This window comes from Cyclopterus lumpus, chromosome 21 (genome assembly GCF_009769545.1).
Source record: "Cyclopterus lumpus isolate fCycLum1 chromosome 21, fCycLum1.pri, whole genome shotgun sequence".
NCBI lineage: Eukaryota > Metazoa > Chordata > Actinopteri > Perciformes > Cyclopteridae > Cyclopterus > Cyclopterus lumpus.
Genome location: NC_046986.1, coordinates 8,657,472 through 8,677,160, shown reverse-complemented (window position 1 = coordinate 8,677,160; position 19,689 = coordinate 8,657,472). Strand labels below are relative to the sequence as shown.

Here is a 19,689-nt window from a genome sequence, read left to right as displayed (position 1 = left end):
TCATAGCATATTTTTGGTTCACCAAAAAACGGCTGATTTTGACATCAACAGGAAGTCTGTGTTATCAAAGGAAACAGACACAGCTACACAGACACACACACACACACACACACACACACACACGCACACACGCACACACGCACGTACACACACATTTCTCTCTTCCTTAAAGTTTTGTTATGGATTTGAGGAACACAGCTGACCAAAGCAACATTTATCCGCCGCTGGAAGGTTTTGTAACTAGTTTTAGTGCCAGCTCACCGTCAGCTGAACGTCTGTTATTTTTGTCGAATAAACACTGTCTAATATTAGCTCTTAGAAAAAGAAGAACAACTTTGTGCCTTTGGTAAATGCTTGGATTACTGCAATTATCGCTTCAACCTCACATTATTGCCAACATTATTTTTGAATCAGCTGTAGATTGTATGAGGATGTGTAAATAAGTGCTATAGCCGAGCTGTGGCTTGATTTACTGTTTAACCAGAAGGTTTTATGCCTTTTTCAGAAATTGCATATCTGCATTGAATGTTATGAGCAGAGTGATGACACACTCAACAGAAGGAAATGCCAAGTTTTTATTATTCATCCACCTCAATCTGATCTTATATGGGGCATCTGATATCAAGATGTCTCAATGCACGATGTACTCATGAACCACAAACTCTGCATTGAGTTTGTGGTTCATAACCGCATACACACGCCATACCTATACCGAATGCGTTGTTATCAGTTAATCTCTAATCTGCAAACTGAGGATGGAGTCAGCGCCTCTGCGCTGTGTAACCGTTAAAGAGTAGGATGTTCCTACACCAGCAGATTTGAAACCACAACCTAATTACGCTTACTCAGCACAAACAATTTATTCTCTATCATAAATCTACATTCAGTGATGTAAAACATAACTGAAACTGAACAACCTTCCAATGAATCACACCTTCATGAAGGATGTAATGTTGATTCGACTGTATGGTAACTTTGGAGGCTTTATAGATGGTGTTGCTGTTGCATTTTATTTGTGTTGTATAATAAGTTGTTAGTTGTTTCTGATATTTTGTCTACACTGTTTTTAAATCAATGAGGATAGACTACACCTCTCGGTATAATGCAAGAGTTCAACAACACGCTGCTCCAAAAGGCAACCAACACAGATGGCAAAGTTAGAATAAGATCTGAACATATTACAATTGTTTATTGTATTCCACTGTATTAGATGTTTGGGCATTCATATAGTAATGCAGTCCGAGCCATGTTGAATTGGTCAAATATAAATATAAACTGTGACTAATATCTCTGCTTTCCATCTCAGAGTGCTCAAACTTCTTCAGAAGAGTGTGACTGTGTGACTCGCAAGAAAGGAAACGGGTGTCTTTGTCAGACGCCATCCTGTGTGAGAATAAAAAAGGCAGATGTTTGGTGTGGAAAGCGGTTCGGAGAGGGAGGACGAGAAAGATGAAGGGAGGGATCAGTGAGTCACATGTCAGTTATTATTTCTTCATCATCAGGAGTGTCAAGGATGTTCAGTTTGGGGGTGGGGTGAGCTCATTGGGCATAAGTAGAGAAAGAGAGAGAGAGAGAGAGAGAAATTGATAAACAGGGTAAATGCAGTCCGGGCAAAAACCAGGCAACTCAGTTTGATGTCATTGTAGACGGAGTTAAGGACCGAGGGTTTCGGGTAAAGACTTGATGTGTTTCTTACTGGTTCCCAGTTTTCAGAGGAACCTGAAGACAGCTGGCGATGAGGGACGTGACGTGGATTTATGCGGTGGTTATCTTCCTGTCGTCTGAAGCACGGAGCGGGGTTACAGGTTTGAACACAATCTATTTTTACTCACAAGTGGTTTTAACACTTCAGGATATTGTAAGATTCGTGTTCAAAGCTCCGGGTCCCGTGGCCGCAGGAAATTCAGGATTCGAGTTAAAGTTTAACAATATTTAATGGCAAAGATAATACTCATGTAGCGTTCACGATCGTGGGGCCAGAAAGGAGGAACTCTCCACAGACGGACTGCAGCTCCCAGGGAACCACAGACCGGGGCTGTCTCGAGTCTCCAGACCAGTAGAACCATGTCCCCAGAACAAATGCTCGGCTATTAGTATGGTCATGCAAATGAATTCACACCTAAAGGTTAGTTCCATTGGTCAGTTCAAAGGATGCAGCAGTTCTGTTCGCTACGCCAATTAGTAAACAGGCGAGGTCAAAGCTCACTCTTCCGGTCAAGGACAGGAAGTTCCCCTTCACAATAAAACCCTATTATCCTGCCTTCCGAATAAAAGCAACACATTAGGTTTCAATCGGCATGCATTTTAACTATTGTCTAAACAATAAAACATTCATTCATTCTCATGCATCATACAGTTAATCATTACATTTGTCATTAAAACAGAATAATAAAACAGTGACCCTCTCTTATGTTTCATAATACATTCCTCCAGAATATTCCTCATAATATCCCAAATTAATTATCATATCTTTCTTTATGTATTAATTTAAAACATAAACTTCTCTTATCTACATGTGCAAATATATATAAAATCCACTACAACCTAACAATATTTAGCCTTACAACAACGCTTTTAGATACAGAAACCACCACAAAGATGGCCTCATAAGGAGTTGTCTCTGATCATTAGCAACATTGTTTATGTTATTAAAACTACAGATTCATATGTTTCATGCTGTTCGATTGTGTCATTTGTGCTACTTTATAGGCTACTTACTATATGTATGTTGTGTGAATGTAACTCAAATGTTATACAGCCATAATAGTTCATTACTTTACATTCTGTGACATGTTAGTAATTACGGGGGTGAGGCTGAAACTGGCAAGGGAGGAATATCTTCCATAACACATACGGAGCTGATAAAGTTGCCCTCTATTCTGAATGAATGGCATGCTGCCACTATAGCTTCTTCCGTGGAAATGCTGATTCAGATCAGGGCCAACAGCGTGATGGAAATCTCTTCCACAGTGCGGTCTCTGAGAGGTGGAAGAGACGCTTCTGTTTGAAATCTGCGGTGTTGCCATCCCACTTCATGTGTGCCAGCTGGCGTATACCTGTCAGATGTAAACAGATCTCAGATCTGTTTACAGAATCCAATGGCTTCACACCCTCACTAACTACTTACTGAATAACAGACAAGCCCGTTGATGGTTCCTCTGATAGAACCTTCCAGAACAAATCACTAACGGCTGCTTTCCGACTGACACGTGTGTTTTTACTAACCTTTCCCTTCACGCCCACCTCCATCTCTCTCAGGAACTAATCAAAGCACCACTGTGAACTCCAGCACAGTTTATGGTAAACTCATTTCCCCTTTTCGCTACAGCTTTTTTTCATATTATACATTTTGAATATTAAATAAGACTAATGGCACAGGTAGATGATACTCCATCCGTTCCCAATCATTATTTCAAACATTGAGTGCTTCTTTTAGTTGAAATACATAATGAAATGCTTTGACAGGTGTTGAAGAAAGCTGGGTTTAGTCATCCTTTTTATTTTACTTTTTAATGCACTTATGAAATATTAGGAGGCTATACCAAATGTTTGCCATTCAAACAGTTTTTTTCATTCAGTTGCTCGTAGAATACATGTTTATATTTATTAAGTCCTGCAACGTACAAACATTATTTTTGAAGGAATGCGTATGTGCTTGATTGCAATTCAAATGACATTTTATTATCATTTTTTTGTTTAATAGTCATCAAATGTTTAATCCAATTCCTCAAAACTTATTTAGTTTGAGATATGTTATTGTCAGTAATATAAATACATACTACAAATGTGAAAATTATATAAATGTTACATGCTATTTATGATTTGTTTTTTTGTTGGTTTGTTTTTGCAGTTCTACGTCATGTGTAGAATTGAAACTTGTTTTTATTTGTTTGCATGTTTTCTGTGTGTATACTAGGACATGCACACTGTGTAGAGAAGAAACCCAAACCATTTATTCAGCACAGTCATTGTACCACTATGAGCATATATACTTTATATAATGCAACTATCTTTTTCTCTTTTCAGTTGTCAGACATGTAGCTTTCATCCGGGGGAGTGAAGTTAACCTGACATGCAGCAATAAGACGTGGAATGACATGATCTTTGTGATCTGGAATATAACATTGCAAACCAAAAAAAACTGTCAAATAGGTTACAGCAATGGCAAAAGCGTTGATTTCTGCAAAGATGGCAAATCCCTCCGAAACACATCCAGCGCCTTGTCCTACCTTCACATCTCAAAATTCTCAGATTCCGACGAGGGGCTATATAAGTGTCATTCGGTTTACAAAGGAGGAATCGACCATTATGCCATCCATGTGGCTATAATAGGTAGGACCTTTATCCTTAAATAGATTGATGATTTCAACATGTAATCAATAAGGTTAACTTCTCAGAGGGTCACTTCACCCAAATCACTGTGACAAGAATTAACAAAACATCTACTTATGTATATTTCTTTGTGATTTGGTTGAACTGCAGCGAGCTGAAAGCGGGTCCATTCGGTGAGTCTCATCTCTCCTGTGTTGTCTTCCCAGTTCCTCCCAGTACATCAGCCTGGTTGGACCGTAAAGACAACAAGATGGTGGCAGTGTGCAGGGCTGAACGAGGAAAACCTGCCGCCAGCATCACCTGGAGTCTCACGGGGAACATATCCTCTAAGGAAACGAGCTCAAACGGATTCTTTACAGTAGAAAGTCGCCTGGAGCTCCTCGAGGGAATGGACACAGAAAACCTGAGCTGTGTCATCAGGCACCAAAACTCCACTGAGAAAATTATGTCTTTTGCACTGAAACACGAAAAAGGTCAGGCTTTTGCAATAAGGTTACATATTTAAAGTTGTTATATGAATATGTTTTGGTAAACATTGACTGTATTTTGCATTCTAGTGGTTAATATATGTTATGTGCTGTACTGATCTACTGCATATTATTAACATAACTTTAATGTTCACTCTCTCTCTCTGAAGGTTATCCCCCTTGGCTGTACGTCCTTATCGTCGGGGTAATCATAGTGCTTTTAGCAGGATTTGTATTTTTTGCACAAAAGAAAATAATAACCTTGAGGTAAGAATTTTAATTGAATGAAAAATGACTTACAATGACGACTTGTGCGCTTTTTAAAAAAATGTCAAATCACGGAGCTGCTTTGGGTATCCACCTTTTGCAGGCGATGCCGGCAGTCCGACACCTCAGCATCCAAATGGCCACCGGTGGGTAATCCTCGGCGTCCGCCGCTCATCGTTCCGTGTGTTTCTCTGAGCTCTCTGAGTGACACCTTTCTGCTTATTGCAGGCCGAGGATGTGGAGGAAGTGGAGCCCTACGCCAGCTACGTTCAACGCGAGAACTCGATCTATAATTCATCTGCAGATTTGACCACATAAAAACCCTGCTTCATGCATCACGCGCATACACTTACATGCACATTTCTTTTTGAGAAACCGAAGGCTGTGAAACTGAGAAATGGTGAAATAGTGATGAAAGAGGAGAGTGAGACTAAAGACTGAGAGAGGGGAGTCTGAGTTAAACTCAACTTTTCTGTTGACGGATGGAACGGGGTTTGTACCTGATGTCACACACTGATGCAGGCCACGACTCTCTCTATCTCTCTGTGTGTGTGTGTGTGTGTGTGTGTGTGTGTGTGTGTGTGTGTGTGTGTGTGTGTGTCAGGGAGAACATTAATAATAACGGAAGTTACAGATGAATAATGGAAGTTACAAATGCAATCGATTGCTGAATTGGAAAGAATACCGCCTTCAGCTCAGTATGCCAAGACTACAGAAATATATGGTTGGGAATTATTATTATTATTATCATTATTATTATTATTATTATTATTATTATTATTAACACATATTTATAGATAAACTGTCACCTTTTAGCTTTGGTCAACCAAATAAGATCCCAATTAGAGAACACGGGTGTAAAGAAAATGTGGACAATATTTTGTGAGGCATTCATGTAATGTATAATTACGTAATTGTGTGTATTGAACACACGTCCGGATATACTGGTTCCATTGAAGCTGAGCTCTAGAAAATTATAAAGAACACACAAAAGTACAGGATGTATGTTTTGGCTTTTTTTTTCTTTTCCACACTGTGGTTAATATTTAAAAAGGTTAAATGTCAAGATCACTTTTAGATCCGAGCCTTCACCTTGTGTCACCCGTTTGATGAATATCAACACCAGACCATCCAAGTAAATGGTGAGTTTTGATAATTTGGGGCGAAGATTCTCATGGTGAGTATAAACCCATATCTCAAAAAAATGTATTTAGCGTAAATGGAAAATGTTCAAAGGAATATTTTGCCATCTAGTGGTGGAGATCAGAACATAGTCCATCATCATCATGTATCACGGTCCATGTTAAACAACTATGATCTATGTAAAGATATAGTGGAGTAATATCTAACCGAGAGGGCAGTCGCTCTCCCTCTGCATGTGTGAATATTCAAGCTTCTCCTTGTCTTGTGGGGCCTGTTGGCCTCTATTAGTTCATCACAGGTCACTCTGCACTGCTCCTGTATGGTTACAGGTGCTCACTGTTAGCTCACTCAGCACTTTGGTCAATGTTACTAATCTTACTGCTGTTAGCTGGGAGCCAATGAGAGGCCATCCAAATGCTCCTGTTCCCGTATCTTGCATCTTATAGAGAAATCTGAATAATACTAATATGTACCACATGGTTATGCTTGATGCAACAATTCTGCATGTCTCAACTTTCTGTTTGCATTCTTGCTATTAAATTGCATGCTGCAGCAGCTGTAATGTGTCTCAACCTCACACTGATTATTTAGTTGAACAGAAAAGAGGAAACTGTCAAATGCATTTTTTCCCATGAAACATGACACACTTGGTCTCGCTTACTTTAAAAAAAAATTTTTTTCAGGGGAACACATTCACCTGATTTGCTCTCCGAAATGTAGCAAAAGAACCGTATCGCAGCTTCGAACTTAATCGAGATTATCGTCATGATTTCTCGCAGATGTTTTCAGTGATTCGGTTGATGAATACAACTGAATAATGAACTAAAGTGGTAAACTGGGGTTTTAATCGCTGCAAAAAATATCAATAAAACCACAAAGACACACATGCAACTTGCAGTAAATTACACTACTTTACATTTTCATATGGATCCTCTCAAACATGTAGTCCTGTGGAAAGATACAGGCATATTCAAAATGCTCGTAGAAAATAACAACATTAATTCTAAAGCCTTAAATATCTATTTTTATTCTATCCGGTGGTTCTTAGCAGCAACGTTACAAGATATGCACAAACTCTGGAAAGCAGTTCAATATGTTTATATAAACATTACATTCTTCCATCGTGGATTGGATAAAGTGGCAAAGGCCACAACTGAACACCCCATTCTGCCATTTCTTTATACACACATTTGAGCTACATTGTAGTCATACACACACGTTGTGAGTGAAGGCTGGTTGAGGCATCCTGACGTATAGGGTTATGTTTCTGTTTGCCTCCATGGATACAGATCCAACTTTGATTTGCAATAGAAAATAATAGATTAGATGTGCCGTTACTAACTAGGAAGTCCTGACTAGGAAGTCACGGTGCTTATGTGTTCACTCTCTGGGTTTCATAGCTGCATTATCCTCCTTTCAAGGTGGAAAAACAGCTCTAAAAAACTATTCAAAAGAATTTCCAAATTTCAACACAAAAGCATTAAGATTAGATTAGATTAGATATACTTTATTCATCCCCAGGGGGAAATTCATTTGTAGCAGCAGCAAGCATGTTTACAGTATATACAATACAATGAAATAAAATAGCAGGCCGTATTACATTTAAGAATTTAAATAATAAAGAAAATGAAAATTAAAGAAATGAAAATTAAAGAAATGAAAATTAAATAAAAATGCAAAGTGTATTATGATTAAGATGCTCAGTCATTCAAGTTATATTGTAACTAACAGCTACAGGGCATGTCGTTTTGGAGATGTTCATAATACATACTGTATAACCTCTTGAGCCCCCCCCCCCCTCCTTTCTACCTCTTCCTGTTTCATGGATCGTGGTCCATGCCTACTACTAATTATTCATACATTTCTGTCATATTCATTGAATGTGTTGTAACTCTGTAACGCTGTTCATTCTGTACACATGACATCTATTGTTTCTGTCCATCCGGGGAGAGGGATCCTCCTCTGTTGCTCTCAGGAAGGTTTCTTCCCTTTTTTCCTGTGAAAGAGTATTCTTTCTATTTTTTGGGGGGAGTTTATCCTGATCCGATGTGAGGTCAAAGGTCAGGGAATGTCGTATGTGTACAGATTGTAAAGCCCTCTTGAGGTAAATTCGTAATTTGTGATTTTGGGCTATACAAAATAAACTGAATTGAATTGATGAGTGTCAAACAATGCCCAAAGACCAACGCTTATGTCCACGATTAATACGACATATAGTAGTAGTGCACACAGTGACTAAACCAATTTTGATGACAAATGTTTCTGCAAAAGTGTTTGCAATCTGAAATATTTAAGCGATGCTATAATATAAAAGTTTGACGCGACGTTAGGGATCGGGGTGCTTCTGCAAACCACCTGCTGTCACAGTTTCTTCATTGAAGATCAAGACTTGATTAACAGGGCACTTCATCCTGTTTGCGGTATCTACGAGTCCTGCATCTCGCAATAGTCCGAATGAGCTTCCTCTTGTTTCTATTCACCCCATGAGCACGTAATCGTCTGCGCCTTCGTCTTTAGACGAGCACTCTGACACAAGTTCGGGTTGCAGTGCTGCTGGGACGTGAACTGTTGCGTAGTCACAGTCGTCGTCAGTGGGGGTGGCGGTTCTTCTTGATACTTTGGCAGTGACGTGGTTAATGGAGGCGTACAACACATCCTCGGGAGGCTGCCATGAGAAAACACAAATGGGTGAGATGTCATTTCTGAACATGATGTTACGCATCTATATTTATACCTTTTTATTTTTGCACACAGCACTGCTGCAACCAGTACGTTTTTTTTCTTCTTCAAATGTGTGTGGTGGTTATGACTTCCTGGAACGGACATGAACAGCCCCGCAGAGGCCTCGCATTAATGTTCACCCAGTATGCAAATGTAACGAAGCAGCACCTCGGACATGGCCGGTCATAAAAGCACAGGGACACCTCTATGTCAAATCTCGAGCTCATAACTATGATGATACTCAACAAAAATAGACTGGACATGGATGTGGGCATGTCTACCTTGTTTTCTGTGCTGCTGTTTCCATCTTCTGCACAATCACCTGGAAGAGAAAATGTAAAATGTACAACATTTAGCTAAACTGTCAGGTCTTGGCATGCATCAGGTCTGCATGCCAAATATCATAAATACTATTATGAATGTTTTTTTTTATTGTTTTATTTTTTTTACCTTTCCTGCTCTTCTTTATCCTGCCAGTAGAACACATGATGAAAACCACAATGAAGACACAATCATCCGGAGAATTAAACAGAACAATAAGACCCATAAGTGTGGGATAAATCAAATTGCTGGAAATGTTAGTTTAACTTCCACTGAGCTGGCAATGATGTATTTTACACCATAACAAATCATATCAAACATCAGAACATTTATACAACAGCTTTTTAGAGGCGTAGGTTTGAACCCACAGCAGTGTTTCCTTGATAACGTGCGCTGCAACAGGAAACACGTAGGATATGCAAACCACATCTGGCTATGACCAACTGTCTATAAAAAGCGGCTTACAAAACTTTCCGTGCTTATAGATCAACATCAACATTTTATAACCATACGAACAGCGCTGTTATGTGCCGTCTATTCTTAAAGCTTGACAGTCTGTCCTTATCAGCACTGTTTCCTCTTTGAAGTAAATGTACAAGCTGCTCGACATGGGAGCCAAAAATACAACAATATTTCAATAAACACGTGCTTCCAGCTCTTTTACATCACAGTTTCTTTTAATCCTTATCAGTTTTGTTTAAGGTTGTCACAGGAAAATATTCATATCCTAATCGCCACCTGCTGAACAATTGCATGTGAGAGTGCCTTCATGTAAGGACGACCACCTACCTTGAAGTGCAGTTCCCCATGTCGTGCCCACAGAGTCTGGATGTGTGTCAAAAGGTGGCAGGTTCAAAGTGCTCCGCCTGACACCGTTATGGACACTGACATCTCACTGATCGCTCTGCTGCACACGGGCTGGAGAGAGAGAGAGAGGGAGGGGGGGAGAGAGAGAGAGAGAGAGAGAGAGAGAGAGAGAGAGGGTAGAGGCCACACAACAGCCTTTTGTGTTCCAAAAACACACACACACACACGCACACACACACAGACACACACACACACGCCCGCGTCATCACTTTCACGTCTCAAAACATCTGCAGGTAAAATCAAAACTCTCTGCATAACTCGATGCACATCTATGCGTAACACGACGTCGCCGTCGACCCTTTTGCACGATTGTGCAAATGTTATTGTTGAGGAATATAAGGAAGTCACTGACATTTCTCTCACCTTCAGTGGAAACTCAGTGCAGCTATACTTCACAACTTTGGTTAGAGTGACAGACGTGTATGGGAGTAATGGTGATAATAATGCAAATATGCAGCGTGCAGTGAAGGGAGTTTTTGAAAGTCTTTAAAAAAAGCAGCTCGGAATGATGAATATCACGACTTAATGTTTTGATCATTCCATCCGTCAAATATTTAAGAGGAGGTCGATTTTTAAGAAAACGTACACTCACTAATTCCATGTATTCAAATGCACTAGATGGTACCACGTTGTACACTAGAGGGCGCTGTCAGAGCAGTGATTCTCAAACCACTGAGAAGGAACATGGCAAGTAGTCCACTATCGAAAGGTAAAATGTTATCTGGTCTGTGATTAAAACAAATAACTTTCATGGATATTTCATTTTTTTATTTTATTCAAGGCTCCAGAGTCACTTTAGGAAAACGTAGGAGTGTCGCTGGTTCAGATGATGAATCCGTGGACATCGTACAGAAAGGTGATCTCCAGTTCCCTGATGAGAACGTGTCAAGACCACTCAATAACTTTGATGACTCTGTGTCCCACTGACTTACATCTGTGCAAATAAGTAACCGTGTTTTTGCAGAATCAAATTGCAAAGATAATAGCAACATATTAAAAAATACACATATGCAGGGTGGTCTTAAACGAATATGTGGGAGGACAGGAAGTGGTAAAGGTTCTCACAAGTGAACTGAGCCCATGCAGTAGCTTGAGTTTTAGATTATCTGTGAGGTGTCAGGTCATGAAGATGTCACGACTCGTGGCAGACGCCAGTCTGCTGACATTATGCTGTTTTACGCTGGTCTGCGTCTATGGAAAGGGTCAAGGTAAGCCTTAATACTCTCTCATGTTGCGATGAGTCACATTTTGAATAGATTGGATTCATTAAGTGAGAAGACAGTTACGCTTTAGAGCCCATAAATTACAGTGTAATTATTTAATAAATACCATTATCGGGTAACTACCTGTATGTGAGTAAAAGGGAAGAAGACGGCAGGTTGGTGAATGAGAGGGTCAATACTTTGTGTTTCAGAGGGACAACAGGGTTGCAATTAAAATAATACTGTAATAATTAAACAAATACTCACATCAGTTGCTTATGGTTGCTTACATCTTATGGTGTACATGTATTGCACAAGAGAACAGATCAAACATACTGTACGTTTTTTGTCAGAATTTACTGTATGAGAAACTTTTCTGTTCATGATGATGATGAGCAGCTTTGAGACAAAACAAAGATGTTTGATCTAATGTTAATGATTGAAGACACTAGCAATGAGTTTTGGGTGAAATGTGATTTTTTCCCCTTTCTTTTCTTTTTAGACTTAGTTCCATGTGAAGTTGATGTGATGGTCTGGAGAGGCACGACGTGGAAAACTGTCCCACAACAACCTCTGACAGTCAGGTGCCCCGTGAAACACTGTGGAGAATCACTAAATGTCACCTGGTGTAAACAGCTCGACGAGAACAATTGTAAACCAATTAGTTACACAGAAAACGTAGAAATCAGACAGACGGACGAACGCACTCAGGATGAACTGATCTCATATTTGACTTTCACGCGAATTTCCATTGGTGACAACGGCCTGTACAAGTGTACTTTGAAAGGACACAAGTATCAGTTGATCAGTCACATCATTAACATCTCGGTTTCAGGTAGGCAGGTTTTGCTCCCTCAGTGCCAAAATATAGATTCATTTAAACGTCTAAATTTAGGTACAAATTGTAGATATTTTCTATTATTTTACAGATTCAAACCAAGGGGTAAAAATCCCCGATTATAATGAAGGTAAGAAGCTTTATTTTTGATACTATATACATTTGAACAGTTAAAGACGGGAACTACTGATGTGGTGGTTCTTCTGGTTCTTCTTCTTCTTCTTCTGTAGATGAGCTACCAAGCGCTGCTGGAGATAAAGAGGTGCCCTGGCTATCCTACTCTTTCCTCTATGTTGGCGTAGCTCTTCTGGTTATCACACTGACAGCGGCCGCCATCCTGAGTTGTTATGGCTGTAAACGTAAGAACAAAAAATACGTGCTCGCCGTCAATTAATGCAACATTTAGAGCATATGTTTTATGTCTCCTGCACAGGACAACTGAACCCCACACAGGGACAGGAGGTAGGGCAGGTAACTATTTAGATGAGAAGATTGACGCATCTCTCTTTCTGCACGCTAAAATGAAGCTACAGCCAGTAGCCAGTTGGCTTATAGCATCTCTACATCACACTAATTAACACCTTATACATGTTGTTTTGTTGTTGAATGGATTAAACCAAAAATACATAGTCTAACCCCTCATTTAGCAACTCAGGACTATATAACACTTTCTAAGCTGGTAGGCGATATGTCACCTTTGGACACAGCAAGGCTCCCACTTTCCATTTTTTGTGCTAAACTAAGCAAACCGGCGTTTGGATCTGAGTGTCATTTAGCCGGCAAACAGGAGAGTGGTATCGCTCTTTATCTGACACTCGGCAAGAAAGGCGAACCTTACAACATGTCACTCTACCACTATTACCATGACTTTGGGTGAAGCATTATCCATTCAAGAATTGTGTTAAATACTCTTAAACAAAGGTCCAGAGGGACAGACGTATTAGTATGATCAATAGATTGTGATGCTGAGCGAGAGCATGTGTGCGGGATCTCCTTCCAGATGTTTAAGAGTCATAACAGTGTCAAGTAAGAGTATTTCATTCAGCTCCTTCTCTTTTCCTGTAATACTCTCCAAGTACTGCAGAAAGCCCAGCATCACAACCTCCCCTGACGACCGACGGGAACAAGCCTGCTGTGGCAAACTCAGCAGAGGGGAAGTCAGGTGTCCGGCCGTGTGGTGAATGCTGCCGTGAACCAACCGACAGACTGGGACACCTGTCAGAGGATAGCATGCTGCCACCAAACTAAATAAAAACGCAGGATAGGCCTTTAGCATTTCATTTGACACATGCAGTTGCAAACACGGACGGAACAAGTATACGTGGTTGTGTCATGGTAACATGGTGCCGATACGTTAAGGCTTGTGGTCACGCAGATGCACAAGACGTTCATCAGCTGCACCAGAAGCAGCTTTGGGTTTATTCTCTCACCCTCAGGTTTTATCAGTACTTTCACGTTATTTTTGTATTTTATTTTTTTATTCTGCAATAATTTCATTTACATGACTTCAACATTTCCTTGTTTAACTTTGTTGGCTAAAGCTTTGGTGGGTCGATTTCTCATGTGGAGACTCACTGAATTATCTTTGTGCATTCGTCTGTTTTGATTTGGTTTGAAGATGAATGTTTTTGGCGGCGTCTATTTCTTGTTGAATAAATTCCAGTGTTCAAAATAATTCTTGGCTAATCTGTGACTTTAGAAATACTTTTTTTTCTTTGAAAGGTCAGGAATCTGGTTTCCTTGACATTTATTTTTTTTTGCATTCCTCTAAGTTGAGATGACTATTTGAATATGTTAAAGAAAGAATCAATGGCCAGCTCATCCTCTTGTTTCATCTGGAAGAATATTACTATAATACTCTCAGAGACTGACAGATGACATTATGAGTAAACTTACTTATACTTCATGAATCCCGTATTTTACGTCAAGCTTCATTTATAACAAATAAGTTGTTTTCTTCCATGAATTACCAAAGTCAGCTGTGAAATCTTGCTGAAATGTGTGTGTATGACTGGAAAACAAAGCTGTACATTTACATTTTGAGTAATTGATTAGATTCTAACTTATAAATCAGAAATACCATAATACTTATTTCCAATCTGGTGTAATCAATTTAACTATACACACCAATAAATAATGGTTCTTTAAAAAGTTGTGTAATGCCTTTATTAAAGGTTACATATTCACAAAAACCTTTTTACAGAAATCGGTTACTCAAAGAACCATTTTTTTTAAAGATTCTTCGAGGCACCTTTGTGGGCTCTTTAAATAACTGTTTAAGGACATTGTTATTTAAAGAACCCTGGTCTGAATCACTCTGAAGAACCTTTGTATTTTTCTGTGTATGCTAAAAGAAGCTCATTTGACTAGCATGTGGAACATGTCGTGAAATGCTTCTGAATAATGTGACCTGGCTTTTATATTTCTTACACTCACTGGAACTCGTACTCAGGAGAGAAAGGTGAAGAGTTGAATGCGGTCTACATTCTGTACGTGAGTCTTGAACACCACGTGAAATGACTCAGTGAACTCCTTTTCATCTCAGCAACAATGTCTGGTGGTTACAGCCCACGCACACGTTCTGCTAGGCCTTCTCTCTTTCTCACACACACACATTCACAATCACTCCCTCTCACACATTAGTAATTGTGTTTTTTTCTTTTCTGTGGCGGACAAAGCCTCGGTTCAGGCAGCAGAGAGATGGAGAGAGTGGAGGCTTGTGCGACGGCAAGCGTTTGAGACGAGCCTGATTAGATCGAGCCTGAGGTCACTCAGAGAGAGTAGTGTGGACTCAAATCATCTCATAAAGGGTGGAGTAAGGGTGGAGCAGGAGAGCTGAATGCTTGTGAATCTATCCCAAAGTCTCTCCGAAAATATCCATTTTCCTGTGAGAAATAAAAATGTGATGAGAAGCTCTCAAACATCTTTTAAGTATTTTATTGAACAGACACTTAGAATAAATAAGCTAAATGGTCAGAGCTCGTTCCCCACGGATGATGTCAAAGTTTTAACTGTTTGTTCCAGCGGGCACATTATCTCACGAGGAGTTTAAAGAGGACTTGAGGTGAATGAGCCATCCGGAGCTGTGTTGTTTGGAATGAAAGTAAAATGAACATAACTCATCTTTCGGCGAACAACATGTCTAGGGCCATCCTGTTCAGCCATCTGGGTCGTAGCATGCTGCTTACCCCAGGGCCTGCAGAGCGTCATGGTGGAGTTCACAAATCACTGTTTTAAAAAAAAAAGATATCATTCATCCAATCTACATTCTTTTTTTGTTTGTTATCATGTAGGAAAAAAAAGACTAAAACCCAGCTGCTATAATATTTTGGGTTTTGAATTTTAGCAGGCACACCCCTGGGGACTCCTCTGGCGTCTATACACACTCTGGGGTACTCGGTGAATTACCTCCATTTTGTTCTCCCCCTTGTTACGTCAGCAGTTGGTACAATCACTGCCGGTTGGATTAGTCTAACCATGGCACACAGGCCTCTCCTACCAGGCGGCAGGATTGGGTGGAGAACACCTCCATCCATCTACCGTGGACATACCAGGGAAGTGTAGGGGCTTGGTGGACGGTGGGCAAAGGAACCTGAATGAAAAGGATGCCCTCTATTGTGACGTGGACTGTGGCGTAATAATGTTCATTCATCCCCGACAATAGCGCAGCGTTAATGATCGTGTTCCATTCACGCATGCGGTTTAATTTGCCTACGTTGCGCCCGGTGCCTTGTGATGCAAAGCAGTCTGTGCAAGTGAGATTCTTTGGAAGGTGAAAGTCTGTCGGAGGGATGACGTTCGGTGTTCGCCTGACAAAATATACCTGCGGTCCTTTAATTTATAAGCACGTCACGCATGAGTAGTCGGTGCGCTGCCGGGCTGTGAACTTAGAATATTCATACCAAATGTTATTCACTGTGTGGCTGAATGGTTTTACAAATTGTTTCTTTAGTCCAATATGATAGGAAACACTTATTATTACTGCAGAGAAGAACAGAAAACACTTTGATCCTCTGAGGCCGGGTCCCCGGTGTAGGAAATACATGTGGCAAGTACATCGTCTGCAGAAATGGTGGGGAAATCCAATGAGCAGCCACTGCTGTGCAGAGAGGTGAGATGTTGTCTGTGGAATGTGTGAAACTGCATGAGGAACCACGAGTGTGAGCTCACCGTAACCCACAATGTGGCCTGATTCCACTCCTGCCTTCTTCTCTGCAGCAGCTGCTGCAACAGGGTCTCGTTTACAGGTCGTTGGTTTCCCCCATGTTGCTGAGTCAAAACTGAAGTCATGTATCCGTCCCTTTGGTCGACGTACTGTGTGCACGGAGCTGACTGTAATGCGCTCTTTATTTCATTAAAGACAGAAGTCGACGAGTCAGTCCAGGTTAGTTTGTCAAGATGATTATCATTCCTAAGAAGCTCATCATTTGTTTCTTAGTTTGTGGTTTAGGCACAGTTTGAATTGCCTGGACTCTCTTGGGGGAGAGGGTTTTGCCTTCTGCTGTGATCACATGTCCCAGATATAAAACTTTAGGAAGAGCAATTTGGAAAGGCTAGCCTTGTGACCATTTGCCGCCAAACATGTAAGTAGGACAACTATATCTAATTTGCATGCTTCTTTTTTGGGACTGCAAATCCTGATATCATTAACATATTGTAACAAGGCAGAACCATTTGGTCAGTGTACATCAGCCAGGTTGTCTCTCAGGGCACTGTGAAATACACCAGGGCTTTTAGAATAACTGGGTCCAGCTTCAGCCTCTTCCTTTAAATGCGAATCAAAATTGACTGTCTTTGTGCACAGGGTGGAGAAAAATGCATTGGCCGAGTCGACGACGGAAAAATGTGTTGTGTCTGGAGGGATGGTGTGTGGATTGGAAACTTGAGGGTCCCGCGGGTGCACCGAAGCATTAACTGCTTGTAAATCTTGGACAAATCGCCTCTCAGTTGGGTTCCTCTCGGGTCTCAAAAATCCTGGCGCACACCCGGCAAATCATCACACTTGATGATTACACCAGCCTTCAACAACGACTCAAAAACGGGTGAAATACCATCAATAGCCTCTCGTTTGAGTGGATATTGCTTTATGAAGGAACGGAAATCAGATTTTGGGTGTCGCACCCCTCATCAATCCTACGGCATATTTGTGCGCAGACCATAGAGAGAAGGGCACCTCGAACACCTCAGCCATGTCGACAGATGGAACATTTGAAACCACGGTGTGTGTGTGTGTGTGTGTGTGTGTGTGGATTAGATATAAGTTGAGTAACTCGTTATACTCTTGATATTGAAGTCTTATTTGGTAAACGTCGTCTTTCTTAATGTACAGTTTACCTGGATCCCCTGTGGGCCTGAAGTCCCTTCTCTTAACCATACTTCCTTTCAACTGCTCTGCGTGACATGTGTGCTGTGCGGTGAATCAGCCGGCATGTGACATTCTGAATGTGGTGAATGCATGTGAGGCAAAAATTCAGGTGCGATGCTGTTGACGTACAGACCACTTGTAGATGTACAACAGATGTGTTGGGTCATATTTCACCATTTGTTTGTATTATTGAGGATTATTCCAAATACACACATCCAATCTCTACCTAATTCATGTCTAGGGCAGTGATCAGACGACAGGAATGTGTGTTATCTAATGTACAGGACGAGGGCTCTGTGCACGGTTCACTAATCGGTATGCCTCCTGAGCCAACGCCCCTGCAATCCCTGCCACCCTCCTTGAGAGGGACTTGAATAGTTAATGTGACTTGTGGAAGCTTTCTAAAAACCTTCATCCCTGTTCGCTTACATCTGGTATGTGGAGTGGTGTTTGTCTAGTTCCTAATGTGTTCATGGCATGTACAAGTTTAAATTTAACCCACCATCTGTGTGATGTGTGTGTGTGTGTGTCGGTTGGTCCATCTCTGGTGTCCTCCCCGTCAACCCGCCGCCTGCTCCTCCCCTCGGTCTGATGGCTGATGTCCCACCAGCCCTGTCTTTGATCCATGGAGATGTTGAACAGCCTCTTCTCCAATGTCCGGATTGGCCACATGGATGGCACATGGAGCCTTCGGGTGGGGTGCGTGAGCCAAAGTCTCCACCCCTCAATTTTCTTCTTTCGCCCCTGCTGCCTCTCTCCTCCACGCCCTGCCGCGTCTTCTCCACCTGTCGTGGCCTGAAACCTCGTCAGCTGTGCCATCCTCGAGTTTGCGAGCTGACGAGACTTAACCTTTGCTTTTTCCCTGTTGTTGAACTTGTCCTCGGGCGTATTGAGCATGTTGCAATATGGTTTCGATGTCTGCAGTCTTCCATGTCATACAACTCTCTTTGGTACGGTGTTTACCAGACTCAGGGATGGAGGAACAAAAGCTGTCCTTCAGGGTTCCATCAGGGCTGTCACTGCATGGTGATACGGCTCTTTGTAAGCACCCTGGTCATATGACACACTGCAGGTTGATTACGGCCGGTGTGAATGCCGCAGGTATTTTGTGATAATCGCATTTTAGCATTTTACTCATCAGGCGTCATGTTTCATTTCATGTTCTGTACTCACGGACACAGTAGGTGAAAGTGCTCTGGACTTCTGTGATGTTGCTCTTTGAACTAAACGTTGAACTTTTGTTGAACTTCCTTTTGTTTTTAATCAATTTGATCTGTCTTATTGTTCCATGTTTCTGAATCTTCATTTCTTAATCCCTTACTTGAGCTTCTTCTCTCCGCACACTATATACTTTACACTTTTTATTATTGGAGGTAAGCCTGGCTGCTCAGGCTTGGACTTACTTTGACTAGTTATTAATTGTTTACGGTATCTTCAAAACAATCTGGTCCAATTAAAAAAAACTTCTTAAATACTACAAGTTAACCACAAATCTGTCCGACACCCTAATGTGAGAGAATACCGGTTTTAAAGGTACTCAAAGGCACTTTACATAATAATAATAATAATGCATTGAATTTATATAGCGCTTTTCATGATACTCAAAGACACTTTACATGGTTAAAAACAGGAATAATAAATGCAATAACAATATAAACAAAGCTGATAAATGACTTTATAACAGCAAGAAACAAAACAAAACATACATAACTAACATCATAGGGACATATATAAATAGATAAAACCTTATAAGCAGCAGTGCTGAATAAATGTGGTGTTGTTCCAAACTAATAACCATCTAAATTATATTGGCGATTGAGTTTTTAAATCCTGTTTTGTCCCGTGTTGAGTGAACAGATCTAATAAATACTATATATCATCCTAAAGTGTATTTACTAATAGGTCGTAGAACTGGCATGTGCCGCAGGCTCAGTGAGTGATTATGTGTGCTCAACACGTGTGCGTTGTTTTGTTTTAAGAGGTCCATCATAATCCATTTGGCTCGGGATGAAAAAGGCCACGAAATATGTGCATCTGGCAGCAAGGTTCGGCCCATCAGAAAGGAATTTCATGTTCAAAGTTGAAGGAGTACAAAGCCATACGAGTGGCAATGAAAGATTCTAATTTGATAAAGCTTTAAAAAAAAGTATAATTCTTTTAGATATT

General features: G+C 40.7%; 3 protein-coding genes across 15 annotated transcripts; 2 read left to right on the top strand and 1 right to left on the bottom strand.

Moving 5' to 3' along the window:
• The first annotated feature begins 1,352 nt into the window (after nucleotides 1–1,352).
• On the top strand, nucleotides 1,353–6,771 carry si:ch211-214p13.9 (cell surface glycoprotein CD200 receptor 1). Of its 7 annotated transcripts, none has more exons than XM_034561338.1 (8): nucleotides 1,353–1,465; nucleotides 1,707–1,805; nucleotides 3,259–3,300; nucleotides 4,027–4,332; nucleotides 4,539–4,805; nucleotides 4,970–5,066; nucleotides 5,170–5,212; nucleotides 5,295–6,771. In XM_034561338.1, exons 2-8 carry the CDS (start codon nucleotides 1,736–1,738, stop codon nucleotides 5,382–5,384), a joined length of 915 nt encoding a protein of 304 aa, XP_034417229.1. In that variant the 5' UTR covers nucleotides 1,353–1,465; nucleotides 1,707–1,735; the 3' UTR covers nucleotides 5,385–6,771. The 7 variants fall into 7 exon arrangements, with proteins under 7 accessions (XP_034417229.1, XP_034417233.1, XP_034417228.1 ...); XM_034561337.1 differs by having other exon boundaries at nucleotides 1,360–1,476; XM_034561336.1 differs by lacking the exon at nucleotides 1,353–1,465 and adding an exon at nucleotides 1,500–1,595.
• A 932-nt stretch (nucleotides 6,772–7,703) lies between these two features.
• Nucleotides 7,704–10,173, bottom strand: si:ch211-214p13.7. Its single transcript, XM_034561344.1, has 4 exons — nucleotides 10,041–10,173; nucleotides 9,381–9,400; nucleotides 9,212–9,252; nucleotides 7,704–8,874 (listed from the first exon to the last, which is right to left on the bottom strand). Exons 1-4 carry the CDS (start codon nucleotides 10,058–10,060, stop codon nucleotides 8,686–8,688), a joined length of 270 nt encoding a protein of 89 aa, XP_034417235.1. The 5' UTR covers nucleotides 10,061–10,173; the 3' UTR covers nucleotides 7,704–8,685.
• On the top strand, nucleotides 8,790–13,815 carry si:ch211-214p13.8 (B- and T-lymphocyte attenuator). 7 transcript variants are annotated; one of them, XM_034561332.1, is made up of 8 exons: nucleotides 8,870–10,351; nucleotides 10,737–10,805; nucleotides 10,900–10,974; nucleotides 11,823–12,155; nucleotides 12,250–12,288; nucleotides 12,389–12,517; nucleotides 12,592–12,629; nucleotides 13,235–13,815. In XM_034561332.1, exons 1-8 carry the CDS (start codon nucleotides 10,081–10,083, stop codon nucleotides 13,337–13,339), a joined length of 1,059 nt encoding a protein of 352 aa, XP_034417223.1. In that variant the 5' UTR covers nucleotides 8,870–10,080; the 3' UTR covers nucleotides 13,340–13,815. The 7 variants fall into 7 exon arrangements, 4 of the variants coding, with proteins under 4 accessions (XP_034417226.1, XP_034417225.1, XP_034417223.1 ...); XM_034561334.1 differs by having other exon boundaries at nucleotides 8,846–8,897; nucleotides 11,823–12,263; XM_034561333.1 differs by lacking the exon at nucleotides 12,592–12,629 and having other exon boundaries at nucleotides 11,823–12,263.
• The last annotated feature ends 5,874 nt before the right edge of the window (nucleotides 13,816–19,689 follow it).

What these genes read in the sequence shown, in the direction of transcription:
- si:ch211-214p13.9 (XM_034561338.1), top strand. Translation starts at nt 1,736, where the DNA reads ATGAGGGACGTGACGTGGATTTATGCGGTGGTTATCTTCCTGTCGTCT. An exon ending in CATCCATGTGGCTATAATAG is followed by an intron (nt 4,333 to 4,538) that starts GTAGGACCTTTA and finishes TTGTCTTCCCAG; the next exon opens with TTCCTCCCAGTACATCAGCC. An exon ending in CAGCATCCAAATGGCCACCG is followed by an intron (nt 5,213 to 5,294) that starts GTGGGTAATCCT and finishes TGCTTATTGCAG; the next exon opens with GCCGAGGATGTGGAGGAAGT.
- si:ch211-214p13.8 (XM_034561332.1), top strand. Translation starts at nt 10,081, where the DNA reads ATGTGTGTCAAAAGGTGGCAGGTTCAAAGTGCTCCGCCTGACACCGTT. An exon ending in AACCACTGAGAAGGAACATG is followed by an intron (nt 10,806 to 10,899) that starts GCAAGTAGTCCA and finishes ATTTTATTCAAG; the next exon opens with GCTCCAGAGTCACTTTAGGA. An exon ending in GAGTTGTTATGGCTGTAAAC is followed by an intron (nt 12,518 to 12,591) that starts GTAAGAACAAAA and finishes TCTCCTGCACAG; the next exon opens with GACAACTGAACCCCACACAG.
- si:ch211-214p13.7 (XM_034561344.1), bottom strand. Translation starts at nt 10,060, where the DNA reads ATGGGGAACTGCACTTCAAG. An exon ending in ATGGGGAACTGCACTTCAAG is followed by an intron (nt 9,401 to 10,040) that starts GTAGGTGGTCGT and finishes TTCTACTGGCAG; the next exon opens with GATAAAGAAGAGCAGGAAAG. An exon ending in ACAGCAGCACAGAAAACAAG is followed by an intron (nt 8,875 to 9,211) that starts GTAGACATGCCC and finishes TTCTCATGGCAG; the next exon opens with CCTCCCGAGGATGTGTTGTA.